Below are 12,187 nucleotides of genomic sequence, written 5' to 3' on the forward strand. Positions count from 1 at the left end.
AAAAAAAAAAAAAAAAGAGAGAGAAAAAACGTATTTCAATAACAGGCCCATTCTGTTTCTCCAGAGACAGCTGGCATCTTGTTAGTTCCAAAATTTTTTCACTGGCATTATATCAGCTATTTCAAGTGATCTAGAGAGCCGAGTGATCTTTTTCAGCTGCTGTCCTCTGCTGTTGTAAGCTCAAAATTTATTCAATTCTTAGCGAGCATTACTCTTCAATGCTAGGAACTACTGTAAACACAATATTAATACTAAACAAGTAAGAGAAGAGATGGTCTATGATATCACTTTAATATCAAGTTGCATCCTATATCTTAAGAAAGTTTGATAACTTCTACATTAGAAAGAATATAAAGCACTACTGTAGACTAATGCATGAATGAAGAATGAGAATCTAATGCTGACAGCATTCTAGAAGCTTCTTGATATAATGACAACAGCTCAAGATTTAATTAATAACAGGTTGCTAGGCAAGCAGCATTAGAGGTCAGGTAAAGAATGCTGAGGACCAAATCCATGGCTCCATGAAAGCAAACACAGTGATTTTTAAAGGGTTTTGTGCAGGAGTCCATTACCTTACTGCAGTTAATCAGGATTAGCCTTCAGTCCTACAGATATCTACATGCATCAGTGATTTCACTACAGAAGTACCCTTTTGTTTAAAATTGTCTTGCCAATTGTTTCTTTGTGTGCTTTACTAGTTATATAACTGTGTTCTTCTATTATGATTTTACCTTGTTCTCTTTGTAACTCCAGGCATTGAGTGGGTTTTGACTGACATACAGTACAGAAAGAATTCTATATACAGTCTTTATTACTATCAAGGATCCCTTTAAGTGCATTAGAACTTCTCTCATTTCTCATCTAGCTCTGATTAATGCCATACAGAATGCCATCTGTAATCCCTAAAGCCTCTTTGCATGAGTGCCTGTATGCCAGCAGTTTTCAGATTTCATCTTTAAAAGCAAGTTCTTAACTGGTTAAAAAAAGCCAAACTACCAAATGCATTTAGCCAGTCATGGGTGACACATAACTGTAGAAGGCTACACGAGTAATATTCTGACAGCACACTAAAGACAGGTGCATTGTAAAAACTGCACATCCAGTTCAAACCTAACAGAATTTAATCCCAAAGAAAAAGGGATTGCATTTACAGAATCTACATTCATATGGCCTGACTGTCAACACATACCAGTGAAATTTATAAAGCAAAAACTTACCTGAGAGCTTTGGTCAGCTCTTGACTTTGTTCTGGTTTATATCTGAAAAGAGTTCAATGACTCCTCAAGAATGCTTTCTATTGCAGCTGGATAATAGCTTTAGAAATGACAGACAGATAAATGTACTTCCACTGTGCTGCAGGAACCTTCAGCAAGGTAAACAAGGCAAGGTTCTGCAAACAGGCTTTAAAAGCAAGGAAATCAGATGGAAATGAGCAAGAGGCAGAATGAAAGGTAGAGGGAAGTATTATTATGAAAAAAATATTCACTCCTGGTATCACTACCTTTCATCAATTCACTCAGTCAAGTAGTTTATTTAAGCAAGACTCTACAAATTAGACTAAAGATTCTCTACCACGCCTTTCCCTTCTTTCCTCTTACCTTAACCTACAATATACAAGTAGAAAATGAGTTTCAGAAGCAGATAAACTCACACCAATTATTTAAAATTAACTGCCTGGCCAGTACAGTAAATGCACTCATACTCCATTTTCTTTCCTTAACACTTAGCAATCAATAGTCACATTTTCACAGTTGTCATCTCTCCACCTTTCACAAGAGCAATTCTTCCTCTTTCCTGTTACTCTCAGCATGAGAAATTGTCATTCATTCCTCTATCCTGGTTGTCTGAGAGAGAATGGAGGTCAGAGAAATATTCTGGCCAAGAAAGACAAAACTCACTTCAAATAGGATTTTACTTCTAATGCTATCCATTTACCAGTATTCCAGGATCCTGACAACAGATTTCATTAGCTTTCAACACTCAAGAAGGACACTGCTGCACAAGGTTATCATCTGAGAAATACCCATTCTCTCGGTGGTTACAAAACTTAAGTCATGGTTTCACCACGACACAGATGCAAACTCCAGCTAAAACCAGAGTTTTAGGTCATGCAAAATGGGCCTTGACAGATACCTGTAGAACAAACCAAAGTACTTTTCAGGAAGAATTCTAGAGCTAATATAGATTAGAGATGGCAATGTGTTCTAATAAAGCTCAAGCTTCTTTGATCCTTACCACTTCTCTTTTCAAAAGCAGAGCTGACAAACAGCAGTGGTGTGTACACTTCTCCTTCTGAAGAACCACCATGACTACCTGTTTCAGACATCCCATGATCCCCACAAACAACTAGCAAATTGGGCAGAGAAGCTTCTTCCTGCAAGTCAGAGAAATAAATTTAAGTCACTGTACAAACAAGCTGCGTACATATAATGCTTTGCTAACTTTATAATTTTAACACATAATATTTGTCAAATTCCATTTTTTAAATTTACTCACAACACCTGAGGCAGATTACAAAACATCTCTGCAACAAGGTGTTATGTAGCAATATCTATTTTTAACAGCTAAAGCATGCATACATATCTAACATACTTGTCAGTACATTACAAAAACCACAAAAAAGCTTTTAAAAAACTCCTTATTTACAGAGTCAAAAGTAAATGTCTAAAGGATTAAATAAACGTCATCATACTGTGGGAAGAAGATCAGGACCCCAGGAGCACTAACAGAGAAGTATTCCCAACCTCTATTTCTTCAGCTTCATTGAATTTTTAATATAAGATCTAAATTACTGATATTGTAAATATTAATGTAAGTTTTAAATAATGTTACATGTAATAAAAATTATGTTTATTTTTCTGAAGAGAAACAGAAGCATAAATGAGGCCTGTCCCAACAATTCTGAGTTAACAAATCAAAGATGGCAGAAAATAAAAATGTTATTCTATAAAAGCAACTTTTTGTCATCTCTACTTATTACCATAACCTGTTGTATCCAAAAGTAAAGTGCTTTTATTACTTCTGTATCCTAGGATGGAGATAAAGGCTTGCATATAGTTGGCAAAAGCAAAACATGTTAAACAAATCCAGCAAAACCACTGCAACATTCCTGAGATCATAACTTCCACAAACAGGATTTAACCTCTCTTTTCACAGAATCATAGAATCATCTAGGTTGGAAGGGACCCTGGAGATCATCTAGTCCAACCGTTCGCCTAGCATAGTTCCCACCTACAGCATGTCCTTAAGCTCTAAATTGACCCAACTCCTGAACACCTCTAGGGATAGGGAATCCACCACCTCCCTGGGCAGCCCATTCCAACGCCCAACAACCCATTCTGTAAAGAAATACTTCCTAATATCTAGTCTGAACTTTCCCTGGAGCAGCTTGAGGCCATTCCCTCTTGTCCTGTCACTTTCTACTAGGCTAAAGAGGCTCAACACCAGCTCTCTGCACCCTCCTTTCAGAGAGCTGTAGAGGGCCATGAGGTCTCCCCTCAGCCTCCTCTTCTCCAGACTAAACACCCCCAGTTCCCTCAGCCGCTCCCCGTACGACCTGTGCTCCAGACCCTGCACCAGCTCCGTTACCCTTCTCTGGACATGTTTGAGTAACTCAATGTCCTTTTTGTAGTGAGGGGCCCAGAGCTGAACACACAAATCGAGGTGCAGCCTCACCACTGCCAAGTACAGGGGTAAGATCCCTCCCCTGTCTCTGCTGGCCATGCTATTGCTGACACAAGCCAGGATGCCATTGGCCTTCTTGTCCCCCTGGGCATACTGCTGGCTCCTGTTCAGCTGGCTGTCAATAAACACCCCCAGGTCCCTCTGACTGGCAGCTCTCCAGCCACTCCTCCCCAAGCCTGTAGCGCTGCTGGGGGTTGTTGTGGCCCAAGGGCAGCCCCTGGCATTTGGCCTTATTGAAACTCCTCCAGCTGGCCTCAGCCCATCGCTCCAGCCTGTCCAGGTCTCTCTGCAGAGCCTCCCTACCCTCGAGCAGATCAACACTCCCACCCAACTGGGTGTCATCTGCAAACTGACTGAGGGTGCACTCGATCCCCTCGTACAGATCATCAATAAAGATATTAAACAGGAGTGGCCCCAACACCGAGACCTGTGGGACACCACTCGTGACCAGCCAGCAACTGGATTTAACTCCATTTACCACAACGCTCTGGGCCCGGTCATCCAGACAGTTTTTTACCCAGCAAAGTGTGCAATTGTTCAAACCTCGAGTAGTCATTTTTGCCAGGAGAATGCTGTAGGAAACGGTGACATAAGCCTTGCTAAAGCCAAGGTAGACAACATCCACAGCCTTTCCCTCATCCAATAAGCAGGTCGCCCTGTCGTAAAAGGAGATCACGTTTGTCAAGCAGGACCTGCCTTTCATAAACCCATGATGACTGGGCCTGAGCATCTGGTTGTCCCTCATGTGTTGCATGATGGTGTTTAGGATGAGCTGCTCCATCAGCTTCCCAGGCACCAAAGTCAAGCTGACAGGCCTGTAATTTCCCAGATCATCCTTCCGACCCTTCTTATATCTGGGCGTCACACTGGCCAATTTCCAATCTGTTGGGATGACCCCGGTCAGTCAGGACTGCTGGTAAATGATGGAAAGCAGCTTGGCGAGCACCCCAGCCAGCTCCTTCAGCACTCTCGAGTGTATCCCATCTGGTCCCATAGACTTTTATATGTCTATGTGATGCAGCAGGTCACTGACTGTCTCCTGGATTGCAGGGGGGTCGTTCTCCCAGTCTCTGTATTCTGGCTGAGGAGGCTGAGGATTTCATCAATTCAACTAATCTTGTTTTCATACAATATCACCCATTTGTCTAAAATATTATCGAAATTTTATGAACAGTTATTCTGAACTGCAGTTGCCAAAAACAAACCAGAAAGAAGCTTCAGGTCACTTTGAATTAGGACTTGGTGTTTCACTATCCAGACTATTCAGATAAGTGACATCCTGTATTTCCAAATGTAAAACCAGATTCAGACTTGGTATTCACATGCTACATTTACCATAAGACAAATGCTGTTTACAACTACCATTTCCATATGAATCTTTTCAATATCTAAGAATTAGGTACACCCTTCACAACTGTAGAAATCAGAGCTATTAGCTATACCTACCCACTACTCCTTCTTCTGAATTTCTTTACTAGAAAGCACCAACCACCATTTTAATTCATGAATTGTAAGAGAATTTTGGCATGCATTCCTCTCCTCTTCCTGCACACCAAGGGCGAGTTATTTACCACAGGTCAGCCAGTAAATCCTTAAAAATGTTACACTACACTATTAACTGGGGAATGGCCAGGGAAGAAAAGAACAGAATACCCGTTTTGTTCTAGGAATAAACAAGCTGCCACCCACAAACAAGCAAGCACTTTAAAGTTAGTCCACAACTAACAAGACATTGGTCCAAGAATGAGCTATATTACCTTTGAAAGAAGAGAAATATGAATCTTCTTCAGGATGTTATCCATTTCATGAAGTTTTGGTCCCACTAATGGGCTGTTTGGCCCTGCCATATGTCCAATGTGGTCCAACCCCAGGTAATGCAGTATTAGGAGATCCCAGTCTTTTCTCTTTAACACTCTATCCAAATGCCTGGTAACATTATCATCAACCTCAAAAATAAAAGCAATTAAAAGGTAGAAATAATTTTCCTCTTGTAAAAAGCATAGAAAAATTAGATCACACAACCCATGAAAATTCTGTAGAAGCCAATAAGAATTGCAGTCACTCACAGTCTTAACAAGGAAAAAAAAAAAAAAAACAACAAAAAAAACCACAACAGATGGATTAGTTCAATGCCACACAGTCAAAAAATCTGTCTTACAAAACAGATTTTTCACCCCATTTCACTATTTTAGTGAATTAGCAGATTACGGACAAACAGAGAAAATGGGTTTTCATGCTTCCACAGATCAGCTTAAAAACTGTTTCAAGAAATTTTCAGTCACTTTCATCTTTTACTCTCCTGATGTATCGCTTCACAACAAGTAGGTACAGGGAAAAGTCTCTCTTTGGTGCTTGGAAGCACAGTGGAAAAAATTCACTCCTGCTCTTTCAACTCAATTCTTGCCACCATGCAAACAGAAGACTGTACTGGCTGTGAGAAAAAGAACTGATGACATAGCAAGGAAGAAAAATTATTTGAAAAGTTCCATTTGGAGCCTAGTTCACATGTTCTCCTGCTTAAGTTGACAACCTCTGTTTAGTTGCATATATATCTCTCCCTGGATTTTAAAAATCTTTAAAAAATTTAACATGCAACAATGCTTTGTTGACTCTGGATATAACTAACTAAAAAACTGTAAAAAACTTTCTGTTCAATGGACTATATTCAGAAAGCATAATGACTGCATAAAGAGCCTGAGAGCCATATAATCACAGGACCAGCAGCATGTTTGCATTTTTCCACTCCGCATTGAAGATTCAGTAAGTCTTATTAGAATAACCAATTAAAAGTGCCTTCCAATTCACATTAGACCTATCTAACTGCCTTAAATATGATAATTCTTACATCAGTAGCAACAGGTCAATGGCCTGAGGTTGTACAAATCATAAAGGTTCAAAATATGAACTAAAATTGCCAAATCATTTACTCTTTTAGAGTGCCCAGAATAAGATTTTTCACAATTTATTTCATTTACTTTCTACGTTCCCTCTTTGATAACATACTGAAACACCACTCATATTGCAACTACAAAAGCAATACAATACTACAGAAAGTATGCCTCTAAGAGACCAAGATTATTTATTAGCAGGCCTTTTCTAGATGGCACATACAAATATAAATGTGATAGCAAACTGGAAACATGAATGCTGGAATTTTTCAACAAAGAAAGTCTGCTTCCTATGACAGCAAGTTTTGTGACATTAACTTATGTTTAGGAAAGTAATACAGAAACACCCTGTTTGTTACTGTATCATCGAACACTTCCCACAGCATATGCATGATGGACTGAAATGCTTAGCTCCACACAGCCAATACTGAAAATACACATAAATCAAATTTCTATTTAATTGCCAGGTTCATACTTCAGAACAAGGACAGTTTTACTCATTCATTCTTAGAAGTTACCACTATGTATTTGTATTAATATAATTTAACCTGCAATTATGAAAAGCCTCTCACCTCTGTAAAGTCTGACACAAAAAAGGATGTTGTTCCATCATATTCCATGAAATGTTGTGGAAACAATTTAACCCAAGTATCATCACCGTAAAAGATTATTCTTTTCCCCGCTGTTTTTGCCTGCCATATCAGATTGTCATCCAACAGAGCTGGAGAATTGAGGTTCACAATAACATCAATGAAACCAGGTATGCTACCCGTCATCAAAGCCTACATAGAACAAGAAAAGAGACATAGTAACAGAAACCAAAGAGTTTCCAGTTCTCAGAAGACAAAATTAGAGTAAGAGGAAGCAACGAAGACAGTATTAGTGTGAGAACCAGCAATAAAGGCAGAGAAATTACATTTTCAATAAAGAAACATAATAAAGTAAAAGAATATGAGCTGCCCTGTCACCTCACCTGCTGCAACACAGTGCTGGCTGATGTCAGAGATAATAATTGCTTTACAGAAAGGTGAAAATAATATTTTCTTAATTAGTAGACAGCAAAACAACTTTGTATGCCAGTTAAAATTTGCTTCATTTACTGGTCATTAAATCACCAAAAAGACAGTTTAGAAGGCCTAAGTAAACTGACTTAACACAACAATAGCAATGGTAAACATTCAAAACAGTCACTAAGTATCTGCTGGAAAATGCAATTAAGTCCACCTATCAAGAGTTACCAGATTCTCTCTTACTGGCCTGCTAGCTGACCTACCAAAGCTCACTACCTCAACTTCTTCAATGCAAGAAATGTCACTCAGATGCATCATTGAGAAGCCTGGATGATCAACTATTTTGATGACACAATGACAAACCATCTTAGAGTTACCAGGAACTTGAGACAATTTTCTTTTTAAGCTCTGCAAAAACATCCCTATGACAAAAGAAATTTACACGAAACTGGACTTCCTATCAGAAGTCACAAAAACACAGAATGGTCTTGGATAGAAAACAGTTGGACAACTGAGAAGATACTGCTTTCCCATGATTACAAACAAAAAGATTAAGTCAATTATTTGAGCCTGCATTAGGGCCTTAACTGCCCATAACTGATTCTCACATACCTACCCATCATATAGATGCCAAATAAAGGAACAAAACAAGACAAAGTGACTTAAGTGGAAGCTGCCACTTCTTACCTCTCTAATTTGCTTCAACCACCTGACCTTTCCCACAGAAAGCACCTCTGGGCCATGGTAAATCAGGTCTTGATCACATGCACTACTACAGCAAAGCAAGTTTCAGCCAAAAATTGCAGTAACACAGCAAACCTGCCCTTTATGCCAACTCTGAACATATGTAACAACTCAGCCTCCAAAACTTTCTTAAAGGAAACAACATAAGTTGAAAAAACCCACTTACCTTAATTCGAGGCATAGTCACAGTGGGTGGCTTTGCTTCAGCAATGAAACTATAGGATGTCCCTTTTTCAACAAGCTGTGTAGTATATGGCATGAACTGTTTACCTTTGGATCCAAAGACAAAGTCATCTCTCAAAGCATCTATCAGCACAATGACAACTTTTTTGAAAAGTGGTGGCGGAATTTTAGTCCAGTTAGAAACCATTCCTAAACAACAAAAAAAAAAGGGTATATAAAAGTCATCAACAAATTTTAACAATGGCTAGACAGAAGTTAAAGGACAACTTCACCACAGAAATAAGTGCTTCCAACTTCTTTATTGTTTACATTCAGACATGAGAAGCTGCAAACAATAGCATACATGAGAAGTAGTCAGAGTAAGCTGTGTTTTCAGACCATCGAGCACAGCAGTGTCAGAGAGCAACAACAAAAAATCCAATACAGTGCCTAGCAAGGAAAGCAAAATGTGAATGAAATGCATTATGTGAAATTGGGAGAATGAAGGAAAAGCCACAAAACAGAAAATGTTCAAACAAATAAGAAAGGATTGCTGCTACCTTCTCTCTGATTAATTTAGTAAAGCTGAACTATGTATATTCCACAGACAACTTTTGTTAGAAAAAAGATGTAGCATTCACCTATGCTAATACCCAGTTTTCGACATCAGAACATATCTCAAGTAATGCTTCTCAACCAAATCTCACCATAAAAGAACAGGAAAATTACACAGAAATAGGCAGTTTCACTGAAATTTGAAGGGAAAAGATTTGTGCACACTTGCACCCTTCAAGATGTATGCCACAATAGTGCAGTGATAGCAGCTTCTGGGCCAAAATCCAGTTCTAGAATCCCCTGACCATGCTATGTGGACGAGCACAGAAAAATGCTGCTATGACTCAGGTAGTGGGCAATGTCATGCCTTCAAGCCCACCTCTTTCTCTTGTATGGGCTTAATGCTGGCTTCAGCAACTCTTTATCTGCATTCAGCTTGGTCCATAAGGTGACATTTAGCTTTTACAGCAGCACTTTTTGGCCCAACCTCTACAGATCCCATATCTCTACCAGGAAAAGACACAGAAGGACAAAAAGAAAGCAGAACGGATCATACCCACAAATCTCTACTCAGACAACATTGTGGTGAAACAGCTTCTCAGTACATGCATTAAATAAAGTTAGGATTTTCACATTCCGTTAGAATAAAATGTGTTTCTGAATAAGTAGTTGACAATTTGGAAAGGTCACAGATAATGTCATGTCTGACAAGAGAACCTTAAAAAAAAACTTAGAAATTGTATTTTTGGGTATACAGATAAGCATCAATAAATTGACAGTCACAGACTCATTACTGCTAGTTATTTTTTCCAGATAAGGAAACCGGGGAGAGGGGCACAGCAGGAAGAAGAAGGAAACACAAAACGCTAACTTCCAGCAATCCTGATTAAAATGATAAAGTTGTTTTTCCAGGACTTGAATTATCAATTTAGCAGGCATGCTTTAGCTCTCAATGAAAAACAAGAAGGCAGCTGCATGTACTGTACTGTTAGTTAAATCTTTCTCACAATTCACTCCTATCCACTCGCTTAGGGAAACAAAATCTGCTGGACACCAAAAATTTTCAGATCACAAACACATATAAGCTACTCACAACTCCTTCCTACTGTGTTATTCATCAGTACATCAAAGTATTAAGAAGTGCAAAGGAATTAGGAGCTGATTAAAAGCCATCTGAAAATACTCATTAAGATAGCTAAAGCCACACATCGTGCAACTCCTTGCATGAGGAAAGTTTATTTATCTTGACTATGGTTATTTAGAAAAGTTACTTAAGCAGTAAAGAAAACCACAAGTTCTACCAAAAACTACAATGATGTGCTGTAAGGAATCACTACTATACAGTCATCCCACAGACAGGATGAATTCAATGGTAGTCAGGGCTCACAAAGTGAAACATTCAGGAAATACAGAAGCACTGAAGAAACACTCTTTTCTGAACAGATCTAAAGTAGGCTGAAAGCCTTCTGTGTGATGGTTTAATAAGCAGTCCTCTGTCTTCAGAGCTTATCATCCAGACAAAGAGATCACTCTGTAAGCAAACTGTAACCCAAGAATTACAGAAATGAAGTATTATTTCACTGTCACTCCATTTTTGCCTATCTATACCTAGGATTACTAGTGATATGCCTAAATTTAAACTCTGTAAAGCCCTGTGGCACACATTTATACTATTCAAATCAAATCATTCTTCTCAAAATCCAATTGTCTGACACTTCCCTCCCACCCAGTCTCACTCCATGTTAAGTCTCCTGCTAATAATCACATGGGAAGCAACATTTCACTCACAGCAGCCTATCAAGCATCTCTGACAGTCTTGGTAATCACCTAAAAAGCATCTGGCAGCATTCACTCAGATCTGTTATTAGTTTTTTTCAGTGTTCCTGCTTAACTGATAGCAGCACAGCATGAGCTAAATTATACAACCTTCTCACTATTTAAGACAGACTGTCCCAACATGCACAAAGTCATATACTTTAGAAGAATTTATGATAACAAGCAGCTAAAGACCCAGTTTGGCAGTTACAGTCCTGTTCCACCAAGGTAACCATAAGTAAGCATCCCAAACAAGAGATCTGTATGAGTAAAACACTACTCAATTCAGCTGTCCACTGAACCTGAAGTTTCACCCCACAAGCTCCAAACACTGGTGAAGGACAGTCCCTCAAGTACACGTTCCTCTTCTTCACGTTCCTTTTAATACAGCTTGTGACTGGGCATATAAGAGAGCTACATATCAACACATCCTCTACAGACTCTTCATTAAAAAGATGCCTGAAATCTTTGGTTCTGCAATTTCTGCTAAGGAATACAGCAGGATCTGTAAAGACATAGTAATGGACAGCAACATTGTGATTTTGCAATCTGTCTACACTATGAAAGAAACTCGTATTACTAAAGTTATCTTCCTCACTAGTGAAGCGTTAAAGTCTCACTCAAGTGGCATTAAGACACTCACACACCACAGTGAGCATCACAGAACAATGATTATCAAGCACAACACAACCAGTAAGCTAATAGAGCAAGCACGTGAAGCGTTACAACTGAAATGGCATTCCTTAATGGAAACAACTTACCATCAAAGACTATGACAGCTGCATCAGAGAATAAAAAGTGGAATAACACGACAGAAAAGCACACCCTCCAAAAATGTGACACCTGATGCTTAAAGCTTTTTGCGACCGTGAGCAGAAACTGCTGGCAGAGATCAATAACTACGTGCAAAATTAGTTAAGTTCTAAACTGTTTCGTAAGCAGGTCTGGAAACACGATGGCGCCACAGAAGTATGTCCTGCAGCACCGAGGCGCCTCACGGCAGAGGGGTCGCACCGGTTGCTTCTGCCTCTGTCATCTCACAACAACACGCCCAACACAAGCCGACAGCAGCAGACGCGATGCAGCAGCCACCGGGGCTGCGACGCCCAGTCCCTCACCCGGCCAGGCTCTGGCCGAAGAGACGGCACCAGCGAGGCCGGGCAGGGGCGGAGCGTTACCGCGGCGACCGCTGCGGTTGCCCTAGTGACCAGAAGCCGCCTGTGATGGGCCGCGGGGCTGGAGGGTTGCCTCGACGACTAGGGGCGGGGCGGGTTGCTCTGGTTACCTGGGCCGGGCGGGGCCGGTTCGGCGGGAGGATCCCCGCGG

At 39.9% G+C, this 12,187-nt stretch overlaps 1 protein-coding gene across 9 annotated transcripts in view; it reads right to left on the reverse strand.

Annotated features, from left to right (window-relative positions):
* PIGG (phosphatidylinositol glycan anchor biosynthesis class G) overlaps positions 1-12,187 on the reverse strand; it is a 101,398-nt gene that overhangs the window by 88,947 nt on the left and 264 nt on the right. For 8 of the 9 annotated variants that reach the window (XM_026866078.1, XM_026866077.1, XM_026866079.1 and 5 more), the window contains 5 exons: positions 12,147-12,187; positions 8,496-8,701; positions 7,148-7,357; positions 5,445-5,633; positions 2,239-2,377 (listed from right to left, as the gene is read on the reverse strand). The exon at positions 12,147-12,187 ends at the window's right edge or, in 1 of these variants, runs on beyond it. In XM_026866078.1, the coding sequence (XP_026721879.1) occupies positions 2,239-2,377; positions 5,445-5,633; positions 7,148-7,357; positions 8,496-8,701; positions 12,147-12,187 (785 nt within the window). Of the gene's footprint in view, positions 1-2,238; positions 2,378-5,444; positions 5,634-7,147; positions 7,358-8,495; positions 8,702-11,622; positions 12,105-12,146 lie in introns of those variants that run through there. The other variant, XM_026866083.1, reaches the window with a different exon arrangement.

Source organism: Athene cunicularia (assembly GCF_003259725.1).
Source record: "Athene cunicularia isolate RWA chromosome Z unlocalized genomic scaffold, athCun1 chrZ_part2, whole genome shotgun sequence".
NCBI lineage: Eukaryota > Metazoa > Chordata > Aves > Strigiformes > Strigidae > Athene > Athene cunicularia.